The sequence below is a fragment of the Dendropsophus ebraccatus genome, chromosome 9 (genome assembly GCF_027789765.1).
Source record: "Dendropsophus ebraccatus isolate aDenEbr1 chromosome 9, aDenEbr1.pat, whole genome shotgun sequence".
In the NCBI taxonomy this organism is placed as follows: domain Eukaryota; kingdom Metazoa; phylum Chordata; class Amphibia; order Anura; family Hylidae; genus Dendropsophus; species Dendropsophus ebraccatus.
In genome coordinates, this window is record NC_091462.1 from 70298938 (window position 1) to 70310989 (window position 12052).

At 39.9% G+C, this 12052-nt stretch overlaps 1 protein-coding gene across 3 annotated transcripts in view; it reads left to right on the plus strand.

Annotated features, from left to right (window-relative positions):
- DNAH7 (dynein axonemal heavy chain 7) overlaps positions 1–12052 on the plus strand; it is a 262909-nt gene that overhangs the window by 121909 nt on the left and 128948 nt on the right. For all 3 annotated transcript variants that reach the window (XM_069983597.1, XM_069983598.1, XM_069983599.1), the window contains 7 exons: positions 1866–1964; positions 3686–3934; positions 5106–5255; positions 6569–6751; positions 7990–8166; positions 9752–9883; positions 10005–10226. In XM_069983597.1, coding sequence (XP_069839698.1) covers positions 1866–1964; positions 3686–3934; positions 5106–5255; positions 6569–6751; positions 7990–8166; positions 9752–9883; positions 10005–10226 — 1212 coding nt within the window. The remainder of the gene's footprint in view (positions 1–1865; positions 1965–3685; positions 3935–5105; positions 5256–6568; positions 6752–7989; positions 8167–9751; positions 9884–10004; positions 10227–12052) is intronic.

Here is a 12052-nt window from a genome sequence, read left to right on the forward strand (position 1 = left end):
GACACAAGTAAGCTACTAATAGAAAGAACAGATCATGGCGCCAAAAATGACACCTCAAATAGCCCCATAGGTCAAAATTTTAAAGCGTTATAAGGATGGTGAGGCCATGTTCACATGGCGTCACATGCAGTACCGGCTGGATGATCTTTCCCGCTGCAGCCGCATGCTTCATAGTGTGAACTGACAGTTGTTTGCTGTGCCGCTAGGGGTCCTGGCCGGAGCGTATGGGGGACAGTTATCATTTGCACCTTTTTTTGAGAATATTTTTATCACTGTGCACTGGCTTATATGTTTGCAGCCTAGTAAGGTATTTATGAACATTCAAATGTTGGTTCATAAATCACCTGCCATAGCTTCCCTGGCGCTGCGCATTTTACTGCAGGTATTCATGAATTGACCTTAGTTAGGAAGGTTCCGCTACCCTGGCACTGGAGTACAGATGTGAACGTAAATGCGAATATTTCAAAATTCTCACATGATAAATCACGGCTGAGAAAATTCTTACGAATAACCACGCCCACAACAGTCAGAAAACAGGCGTAAGCTGTCATATTCACACATACACCGAGCTACACTGTTTAGTAAATCTGACGAAGGTCTGTGCACATCACACATACGCCAAAAAATGCTAAGGAGCACAAGGTACATTGTTTGTCACATGTCCCACCCGGCCAACGTTTTTTTTTTCGTATTTATACGGCCGTTCGTATTTATACGAAAAAATATGTTGTGTGAACATAGGCTTATAGTGCAATTTTAACCATTTAGCTTTTTCAACAAGGTTTTCATATTTTGAATGTTCAGGCACTGGATCCAATGTTATGAACTTTTGATCACTTTTGAACTTATGATAACTTATGAGCCACAAGAGGTATTGCAAATGTGATTGCTGCAATAGATTTCTTAGACAATTTTGATCTTCCTTGATATGCTACATGACCACCCTCTTATTGAAAAAACTTGCCTTTGATTCAGTGTGGTGGCTTTTATGGTTGCAACCAGGTTCCGGACATAGGATAGGCCTTCTTATTAGAGATGAGCGAACCTCGAACATGCTCAAGTCCATCCGAACCCGATCGTTCAGCATTGATTAGCGGTGGCTGCTCAAGTAGGATAAAGCCCTAAGGCTATGTAGAAAACATGGATACAGCCAATGACTATATCCATGTTTTCCAGACAACCTTAGAGCTTTATCCAACTTCAGCAGCCACCGCTAATCAAATGCCGAACGCTCGGGTTCGGATGGACTCGAGCATCCTCGAGGTTCGCTCATCTCTACTTCTCATCCATTATTCAGATACTGAATGTCATTTTTACTTTTGTTTCTGAAAAACGAGTGTCCTGACACTTTTGACCCCTGTACAGTATACATTTATAAAATAAATCTGCTAAAATTACAATAAATTTTGCCTTCTATTTATTAGTTATTTTACACTATGTATTATATTAATTTACTACTGGAATCATTAAGTTTCATGTTTGTAATTACTTAGGGGGACATTTATCAATACTGGCTATGCCAGTCTTAAATTAAGTCCTGTCCCCTTTTCCCCAGCTGGATTTACTAAGATGTGTACACCCCCAGCATTGTGGCCTGCGAGCAGGTGTAAATCATGATAAATCTGGTGTGGAAGGAAGCCACGCCTCTTCCACTCCTTGATGCCCCCCCTTCCCGCTCATTATAGGAGTGGGGGATACTGCTGACGTACACCAAGGAGAATGCAAGAATCCACACCTTCCCCCTGGCAAACAGCAGGCCACACTGTTGATAAATCTCCCCCTAAATACATATGTTTTTTACATGCGCTAAATGTTAAATATCTGTTTTTCATATTGATAATTTAATTATTTTTCTTATTTTACAGCTGAAATACCCAAATGAAAATGAGGAGATTTTGCTTCTTAGATCCATAATTGATGTAAATCTGCCAAAATTTCTGTCCCATGATCTTCCTCTTTTTGAGGTAAGGTGTTTTTGATATGCTTCCCTACTGTATGAATAAAACCCCCACAAATCTTAATATACTGTAGGTAAGTTTTTAGAAAAAGAATTCTTTGGAAATCATGTGAGAGCTATTTAGACAACACGAAACCAAATAATTTAACAGTCATACAAATGAAGACTTTCCTGAGATATTTTTTTTTCTGACTGGATTAACGTAACCCCAAATTGAATCCAGGTATAAAACTGTCTTAGCACAATTTAGAGTATTTCAGGATTTAGGCATACAGTCCATGTACATTGTGTGTGATCCGTAATGTACTGCTTCACACACATTTACTTTGTTTGCTATACCTGTATCTCTGACCTTTTTCTGACTTCCTTCTGACTCCTCCATTGATATTCCTTCCCATTTTAACCCTGCTTGTATTATGACCTTGTTTTTATTACTGTCATTAGAGGGCAACCAAGGTAATTAAGGGGATAGGTGGGTTACAGTACCAAGCCAAGTTATCAAGCTTGGAGTTATTTCAGTTAAAAAAAAAGATGTCTTAGTGGGGATCTGATAACAATGTACAAATATATGAATGGACAGTGCAGAGATCTTTCTATTGACCTTTGTACACCCAGGCATGTATCCTGGTGATAGTACGTTGATCCAGGGATTTATTCTACCATGTTTGGATTTCGGAAAGATTTACCCCCTGGTATAGGGAAATTGGCGTCTTCCTCAAAAGGTCATACTAAATGTTTCTAATGACATGTACTCTTTAAAGTGACACTGTCACCCCCTTTATGCATTACACCTACACAGGTGTTAAGGGTAAATTTAGCAGTTTTCATACCTTAGTTTATATCATACGTCATGGTGCTTGTTCCAGTAAAAAGTGATCTTTTATCATCTGCGGATTCTGTTACCTGGCTTCATGGCCAAAGTGCCACTTAGCCCCGCCCACATTGCCACTGTAGGTCCCGCCCTGTGACAGAATCAGTGCATAGACCTCGCCCCCTCAGAGGCCATTGGTATGGGCCGACCTAGAAGGCTAGCCTGTTTCAATGGCCGTCGAGGGGGCGAGGCCTACGTAGTGATGACGTCACAAGAGGGATGGGCGACGGTGGTAATGTGGGCTAAGTGCCGCTTCGTCTGTGAAGCCCTGCCCAGGTAGCACAATCTGCAGATCATTAAAGATCACTTTTTACTGGAACAAGCAACATGATATACCTGAGTAGAGAAGTCAAAATGCAAAATGGGGGTGACAGTGTCATTTTAAGTCTGGATAACTGAAATATTATCTAAATTATTTGTGGATTTTATTCTAGATTCTCTTTAGGGGCCTTACTGACCAAGAAATTCATTAGCATTTTCCATAGATGTTTTCACCAGAAGAATTAATTTCCATTCTTGGAAATTTCCGTTTTTGGACAAAAATTATTGTCATTTTACTGTAAATATAATTGCTGAGATTTATCAAACTGTAAAATAGAAGCTGGTGTAAACTGCCCATAGCGGAGCTCTGATTGGTTACAGTTTACACTAGGGCAGTTTACTCTAGTTTTTAGTTTACACAGTTTGATAAATCTGGGCCAGTGGCTATTGGATGGAAGAACACTATGCAAACTGGCAACTTTATAGAGTATTTTATTAAAAAAGAGAACTAATACAAAAGTGAATTTGATAGATTTTTTTTAGGACAGTTATAAAAAGTCGACAGTAGATTTTATACATTCTGTTGTTTCTTTTAGGGAATAACATCTGATCTGTTTCCTGGTGTAAAGCTTCCTAAAGCAGATTATAAAATATTCATGGACGCAATAAAAGAAAATTGTGAACGAATGAATTTGCAGATGACCAACTTCTTTGCAGAAAAAATTTTGCAGATATATGAAATGATGATTGTGCGCCATGGCTTTATGATTGTTGGAGAACCTTTTGGTGGTAAAACCTCAGCTTATCGAGTCTTGGCTGCTGCACTAAATGACATTTGCGAAAAGGTACTGCAAAAACATTACTGTTGCTCTTAGTACTTAGGGGTTAGCCACTCAGCCACACAGGGGATTTGCTTAGTCATTCATCTCTATTAGAGTAGATAGTAATGTTTCCTCTACTGTTGCTGCATTGAAAAGCCAGCAGTTGACCCTCTACACACTGTGTTACTGGGTGAAAAAGCTGCCCAACAGAGTAGCTGTAGCATTGTAGAACCCCACTTTTAAAGCATTACTAACATTAAAAAAACAAACAACTTTTGACTTATCACACACGCATGTTGAAAGCTTTTATTGGCTAAGGTTTGAGACCCCTAACGGGGGGAAGATTGTGGCTGGGTTCTTCTCTCTCCTGCTTTCTGCTCAGTCCAACATGTTCCAATCTCTTACAAAAAGTTCGACTGGGCTGTGAACCAAGGAGAAAAGCGGACAGGTCCACACTTCTCCTGACTATACAGTAGCTAGTGATCTGTGTGTGGGAGGGTCTTAAAGTGACCCTGTACCCACAATCTGTCCCCTTCCCAAACCACTTGTACCTTCAGATAGCTGCTTTTAATCCAAGATCTGTCCTGGGATCCATTTGGCAGGTGATGCAGTTATTGTCCTAAAAAACAACTTTTAAACTTGCAGCCCGTGCCAAACTGCCATAGCCTAAAGTATCTGTGCCCTAACTTTGCACCAGCACCCCCCACAGCACTGAGAAGTAAATACTCCTATGGTTTTGGTAAAAAGAGGTTACACGCTAGATCACCAGCTATCCCAAACAAAGGCTTTCAAGAACATACAGAAATAGAGAAGCCCAACCGCATCCAATCATAAAAAAATTGTGAAATGTAGCACCTGTGTATTTAGGAATCTAAATGAACTTCGAAGATTTTTTACAGTCGGATGCTGTTAGATTTTCTGATACATCTGTGTGACAGAAAAGTTAATAAAAGTTTTTATTAAATGACAGTAACGCTTTAACATTTATCTGCTTAGGTCTCTATTAACTATTAGTTCCTGGTTTTTCAAGTTTTGAATGAAGCCATGATTAAAGTTTTTGGACCTTTTGTAGAAATCCTAAGTTTATTAGAGTGTAGATACTACTTAAAGTCTTCAGACATCCACAATAAAATTAATTACAGTCTTCAGTTTATAAAAGTTTGTGGCTTTCATATGAAATGTTCTTTTTTTGCAGGGACTTTCTGATGAAAATAAGGTTCAAATTACAGTACTGAATCCAAAGTCTATTACTATGGGGCAGCTCTATGGACAGTTTGATCCAGTGTCTCATGAATGGTCAGATGGAATACTTGCTGTCAGTTTCAGAGCCTTTGCTTCTTCAACAGTAAGTCACTATGACACTATTACTTATTGTATAGTATATATGTAAACATAGAAATAAAGAGTTCAAGAAAAATCCATGTAAATTGAGCAAGAGAATGTTATCAGTTATCATTGTGATTGTACATAAAAGTAATAAGTGGCTCAAAGCTTTTGTTAGTATGATGTTATAACCGTCTCTGGAATTTTTATCTGCTATCTTCTATTGGCTGCCCGGATAATCTAGGGATCACCTGAGAAGCCTCCCCGCAATAATAATATTGTTAGTCACATAGTTCCCCTTGACATGGAAGGGTGTCCGTTCCGGAAAATAGAACCAGATTTTTTAGAACTGGTCCTATTATTGTCCCGAATTCCGGCCCGGACGCCCCCATAGAAGTGTATCGGATTCCGTATTGGTCAAGAGCCCGCCGGCACCCCCGCACACCTCCCTGCCGGACACCTGCAACCCCAGCACACCTCTCTGCCAGGCCGCCCCCCCCCCCCCCCCGAATCAGGACCTCACCACAGGGCTGGCGCCCGCTAAGGCCCCCCCGGACCTTAACACAGGGCTGGCGCCCGCTGGTATTCCCAACCCCCCCCCCCATTTAGGGCTTGCTGCCGCCGGCTCGTGTGAGATCAGGATCAAGGACTGGTGAGATTGCACACTACAACCCCCACCATGCCCTGCTGACAGTCCATGATGGTAGTTGTACTTCTGCAGCCTGTGGTCATCAAGGTTGCAGAAGTACAACTTCCATCATGCCCTGCTGACAGATGATGATGGGAGTTGTACTTCTGCAGCCTGTGGTCATCCAGGTTGCAGAAGTACAACTCCCATCATGCCCTGCTGTTAGGTGATGATGGGAGTTGTACTTCTCCAGACTGTTGTCATTCAGGTTGCAGAAGTACAACTCCCATCATGCCCTGCAACCTGGGTGGCCACAGGCTGCAGAAGTACAACTACCAACACGACCTGTCAGCCGGGCATGATGGAAGTTGTAGTTCTGCAAGCTGTGACCATCCAGTTTACAGAACTACATTTCCCATCATGTCCTATTTTCTTCTGATTAGGAAATCCTGAAGACATTTCCTGATGGTTTCCTGAAGGTAAAAACGGATTACTGTCAGGAAATCCTGATACTTTACTGATACCATTTGAGGCCTCCTGACACGGACGTGTGAATGGGGCCTAACATGTAAAGAACCTCTGGCTTTATGCATGGGTATTTTAGTGGAATTAAATGAGCAACAGAGAAGAAAATGAGAATGCACACATTTTTCTAAACAAGTAATTTAGAGTTTCATAAAAAGTAATGCTATTGTTTTTTATTAAAGACTCCAGATAGAAAATGGCTAATTTTTGATGGACCAGTTGACGCCGTTTGGATTGAAAACATGAATACAGTACTAGATGACAACAAAAAGCTGTGTTTGATGAGTGGAGAAATCATTCAGATGTCTCCTCAAATGAGCCTCATATTTGAGCCTATGGATTTAGAAGTGGCATCTCCTGCTACAGTAAGTATCCAAAACTTTTATCCATCTGAAGATTTAAAATTTGGAGAAGCTTCTTGTGTATCTAAAAATGACAGACCATAATATGACATTTGTCTAAAGGTCACAGAACGGCCGGTCTCTGCACGAATCATCCGTTTTTCCATTGCCTTCTATTATAAAAAAAAACAAACAGATCAAAACGAATCCGTTTTTTTTTACGTACACAAAAACGTGGTCAACCTAATTTTTGTGTCCGTTTAAAAAAATTGGATCCGTTTTAATCTGTTTTTTTTTTTACAATATAAGTCAATGGAAAAACGGATCAAAACGGATACTAACAGTTACATCCGTTTTTTAATCAGTTTTTTGCAAAAAAAACTGATTGCAAAAACGTAGTGTGAACCCAGCCTTATCTTTCCTTTTTAGCTCTTGCTGCGGTTTATCTTTCCCAGAACAAATGGGTGAGGTGGTGATTTTCCATTACGCCCAATCCCTAGCTTCACCGATATCATCTGATTGGCTGATCAGTCTTAATAATGCTACATTCTCATGTTCCGTGCATGGTGTATATACTGACATTATGCTATGGACCAGACTTCGGAACTCCTGTCATCATTTATTTTGATGATGCAAGCTCCAAAACTGTATGTATAGACTCTGCACAGAACATGTGAATGTTGCCTTAAAGAGATTGGCCTATGATTAAAATGGTGTTCCAGGATTGAAAAAATAAGGGTTCATTGTGTTTTGAGTTATATTTATTTTCCCTTGTAAACCTTGGGATAAATGTTTTGCCATGATTTCTGGTATTATTTTACATTTACCATTTAAATGTCTACTATATGTATATATCTTAGTGTGTTGTGTTTCAATTTGCATCTAAAATACTGCCACCCTGTGGTTAAAAGACTATGGGGGAGATTTATCAAACATGGTGTAAATTGAAACTGGCTCAGTTGCCCCTAGCAACCAATCAGATTCCACCTTTCATTTTCCAAAGAGTCTGTGAGGAAAGAAAATAAAAGCTCAGCTGTAATTGGTGGCTTTGGGCAGTTTATACCAGTTTCTATTTTACAGTTTGATAATCAGTTTTTACTATATGTAAAGGTGTCACATGGCATGTTATTTATCATTACTAATAATTTATGATAATTATACATTATACAGTGTAGGTAATTAGATGCGTACCCTGTGTTTTTACTCTGTGTAAGTAAATTATTGTGAGAGAATATACTAATATAGAATATTATTTTTCATAGGTGTCTAGATGCGGCATGATTTACATGGAGCCAACGATGCTTGGTTGGAGACCAGTTATGATATCCTGGCTCAACCTTTTACCTTCTGGACTCAGCAAAATGCATAAAAGTTTTATTGAAGGATTGTTTGATAGAATGATTCCTCCATGTCTTCAGATGATTCGAAAATGTGCCAAGGTAATTAGAAACTTGTTACAAGAAACTTTCTGAACTTATATTTCATTTACTGAGACAGAATGTAACCACTAGATGACCCTGGACGTACAGATATGCCTTGGATGTCTGTCACCAGACCACCCTGGGCGTAACTCTACCTCCTGGGTGTTTATCCCGCTATGAAGCGCTCTACGGATAAGGCTATGTTCACACTACATATAACAATGCCCATTGCATAGGTGTTATACTGCCGAACGCTGGGCAACATTCGGCACGTTCCTGCAGCAGATACTGCTGTATCAGCTGCAGAAACATTATGTTTTTACATTTGAATTACGGGAACCCTTGGGTGTGCCTGCAATTCAATGAACCATTGAACCATTATAGTAAAGCACGGCCGCCAGCCATACTTTACATTGTGTAAACAGCTATTGTTTCCAGATGGCAAACAGCAAACAGCGTCCAGAAATAATAGGCATGTTCTTTATAACAATAGGATGTTAAAATAACAAAGTGAGAACACATTGTGCGGCATTGCATTGAATTTAACGTCCATTCTTAAAAACAAACAAACACAACAACGATGTGGGAACATAACCAAACAGAGGAAAAGAATGTTAAGAGGTCTTTCCACACCTTAAAGGGGTTGTCCGGCGATAAAAAATTATTCACAGAATAACACACATTACAAAGTTATACAACTTTGTAATGTATGTTATGTCTGTGAATGGCCCCCTTCCCCGTGTCCCACCACCCCCACCCGTGTACCCTGAAGTGTGGTGCGCTATACATTACCTGTCGCGTGCCGACCACGGTCTCCGATCGTCAGCAGTGACGTCTTCTTCGGGAGGCCAGCGGATCTTCCCGAGTGCCGGCCGCCCTCTGCAGCGTCATCCGAAGCTCAGCCGCGATTGGCTGAGCATAACTGTGCTCAGCCAATCGCGGCTGAGCAGCTGATGACGTAGCCGCGTCATCAGCCGCTCAGCCGCGATTGGCTGAGCACAGTTATGCTCAGCCAATCGCGGCTGAGCTTCGGATGACGCTGCAGAGGGTGGCCGGCACTCGGGAAGATCCGCCAAGCTCCCGAAGAAGACATCACTGCTGACGATCGGAGACCGTGGACGACACGATATGCGGTGAGTATAATGCACCACACTTCCGGGTCTACCGTGGGTGGGGGGAAACACGGGGAAGGGGGCCATTCACAGACATAACATACATTACAAAGTTGTATAACTTTGTAATGTGTGTTATTCTGTGAATAATTTTTTATCGCCGGACAACCCCTTTAAGACATCGCAAAATCATAGTCCATGTATCAAAGACACCGATTCAAAAGTCACTGGTAGTTGAAGAGCAGTATCCTTAGTGTTCATAGAGCACATACACATACATACAGTTTCTCCCATATAACACAAATTGCCCTAACCGGTGCACCAGTGCATAACATGAAGTCATATGCAATATAAGCACCTATGGATTATAAGGAATTTTAGATAATTAAGAAAATGTTGGAAAGCTAGGAATATGTTTATTTCCTTATTAATTTAGTAATTATATGAGTATATGGTTTCTTTCTTGAGATATATATTTTTTTTTACTGCAGGAATTGTCACCAACCTCTGATACAAATTTAGTCCGATCTCTTATGAATCTGATGGACTGTATGTTGGATGAGTTTTCAAACGAATCTGTAATTCATAGCATGAATGAAAGAGAAATTTGCTCATGGTTAGAGGTACGTAGATCAACTAGGCGGCTCATAAACTATAGAATAATGGGGGAATATCAGCTGGGGTCATGCAAGAAAGTAGAGTTGGACATGCAGGATTAATGTAAAGTATTTTTTATTCTTCAAGGGCATATTTTTATTCTCTCTGGTTTGGTCCATTGGAGGAAGCTGTAAGGAAGATGACCGTCTGAAGTTTGACAAACTCCTTAGGGAGATTATAGAAGGACCACTGAGTGAAGAAACAAGGACTCGCTTTAAAATTTTGCATCCTGTGGATCCACCTGAAAAACCATTTACAGCTCCAATTCCCAAAGAAAACACTGTTTATGACTACCGATTTGTGAAAGAGGTATATATTCCTTACATAACAATTTGGGTGAAAAAAATGAGTTTTTAAAAGCACTTTTTATTACACACTTACTTTGGTTCAAAGTGATAAAATCAATATTTCTGTCCTAAAGTAATACTAGTGCCCCATGGTGAACCAGTGTTTATTATGCCTGCTAATGTATATTTAGTCTCTGTGGTACATATACCCAAAGTACAGTTATTTATAAGGTTACCTACTGTACATTTCATGTTGTTTCTATAACATCAAGAGAATAGATTATTGGCATGTGCTGTTAAGACACAGCAATTCCCATAAACATGTGTTAACCATTATTGAAAATTCAGTGACAATATAAGGGAAAAACTCTAAAATGTTGTTTAAAAAAGTTTTGCATTCCTCTAGGTTTGAAATTCTCTAAGTGTAACAAAGATAGTTACGCAACAAAAGTGACATAATAATTCACATTTACAATACATTTACTCTATGAGGGACATTTACTAAGGAGTCTAATGTGTGCAACTATTCTAATGGGGATTGGGGTGTACTTTGTTCCAAAAGTCGCAAAAATGCAAAAATTGCACAAGCATATTCACTTGGTACTGACCAGACTTAAGCCTGCACCTGTTTGTGCGACTTTTTAAAAAGTTGCAAATGATAAATTGTTATATATATATAAAGCTAGTGGGCACCACTAATAATCATGGAGTGCTAAACCAATGCATATAAGTAGTACATCATCCTCTCAAAAGAAAAAAAGCATATGCACAAAAAATGGTAGCACATCACGAAAATCTTTATTATAACACTGACATAGATACAAAAATACCACATAAATATATGAATGTACAGGAGTAGTAAAATGAGGGAGACAACACCCCAAATAGAGCAGTATTTGGGGTGTTGTCTCCCTCATTTTAATACTCCTGTACATTCATATATTTATGTGGTATTTTTGTATCTATGTCAGTGTTATAATAAAGATTTTCGTGATGTGCTACCATTTTTTGTGCATATGCTTTTTTTCTTTTGAGAGGCAAATGATAAATTCGGCGCTAATCCCGGATTATGCGAATTTTCGGGTGAATACTCAAAACAGGCATCTAATAAATATTTGCCTGTCGAATACTGGTTCATAAATAGAACTTCCAATTATTCACCTAAAAATAGGCGCAAAGCTCTTGATAAATTTCCCCCTATGTCTGCATTATTTGGTAAAGGTCATTTTACTTTTTTGGACGGTATAGGGCCTTTAAAGCATAACTGTCATTTCATTTTTTTTAAAACATTAAATATTAATAGTACAAGCGATTTTAAGAAACTGTGTAATAGGTTTTATAAACCAAAAGAGTTTCCTTCTGGACTGAAAAAGCAATATCCCAGCCTCCCCCCTCCCTTCAAAAGAAGCAGGATTTCTGTCTCCATTATGTGGCTATGGAGAGGGGAGGGGCTGTTAGGAGTGACTGAGCACGGAGCAGTCCTGCAAAGCACAACACCCTGCAATCTTCTCTCAGTAAGTTCATAGATAAGCACTGACCTTTCTGACCCCAGAATCCTGTGTTTTAGGTGCCCAGAGAGTCTACAAACAGCTGACCTTCATGTCACCTCTTCCTGCTCCCTCATCTCCCTTGGCCCCTCCCCCCTCCATAAGGATAGAATGGAGAGAGCAGAGCCCGTCTTCACTGGCTTCTCTGTAATGAAGACGTGTTTGCCTGATAATGCACAGATAAGAAGTCGGGGGGGAGGCTGGGAGATTGCTTCTTGAGTACAGAAGGAGGCTTTTTTGGCTAATGAAACCTATTACAGAGTTTCTTAAAATTGCTTATACTACTGATTGCTTAGGGCCC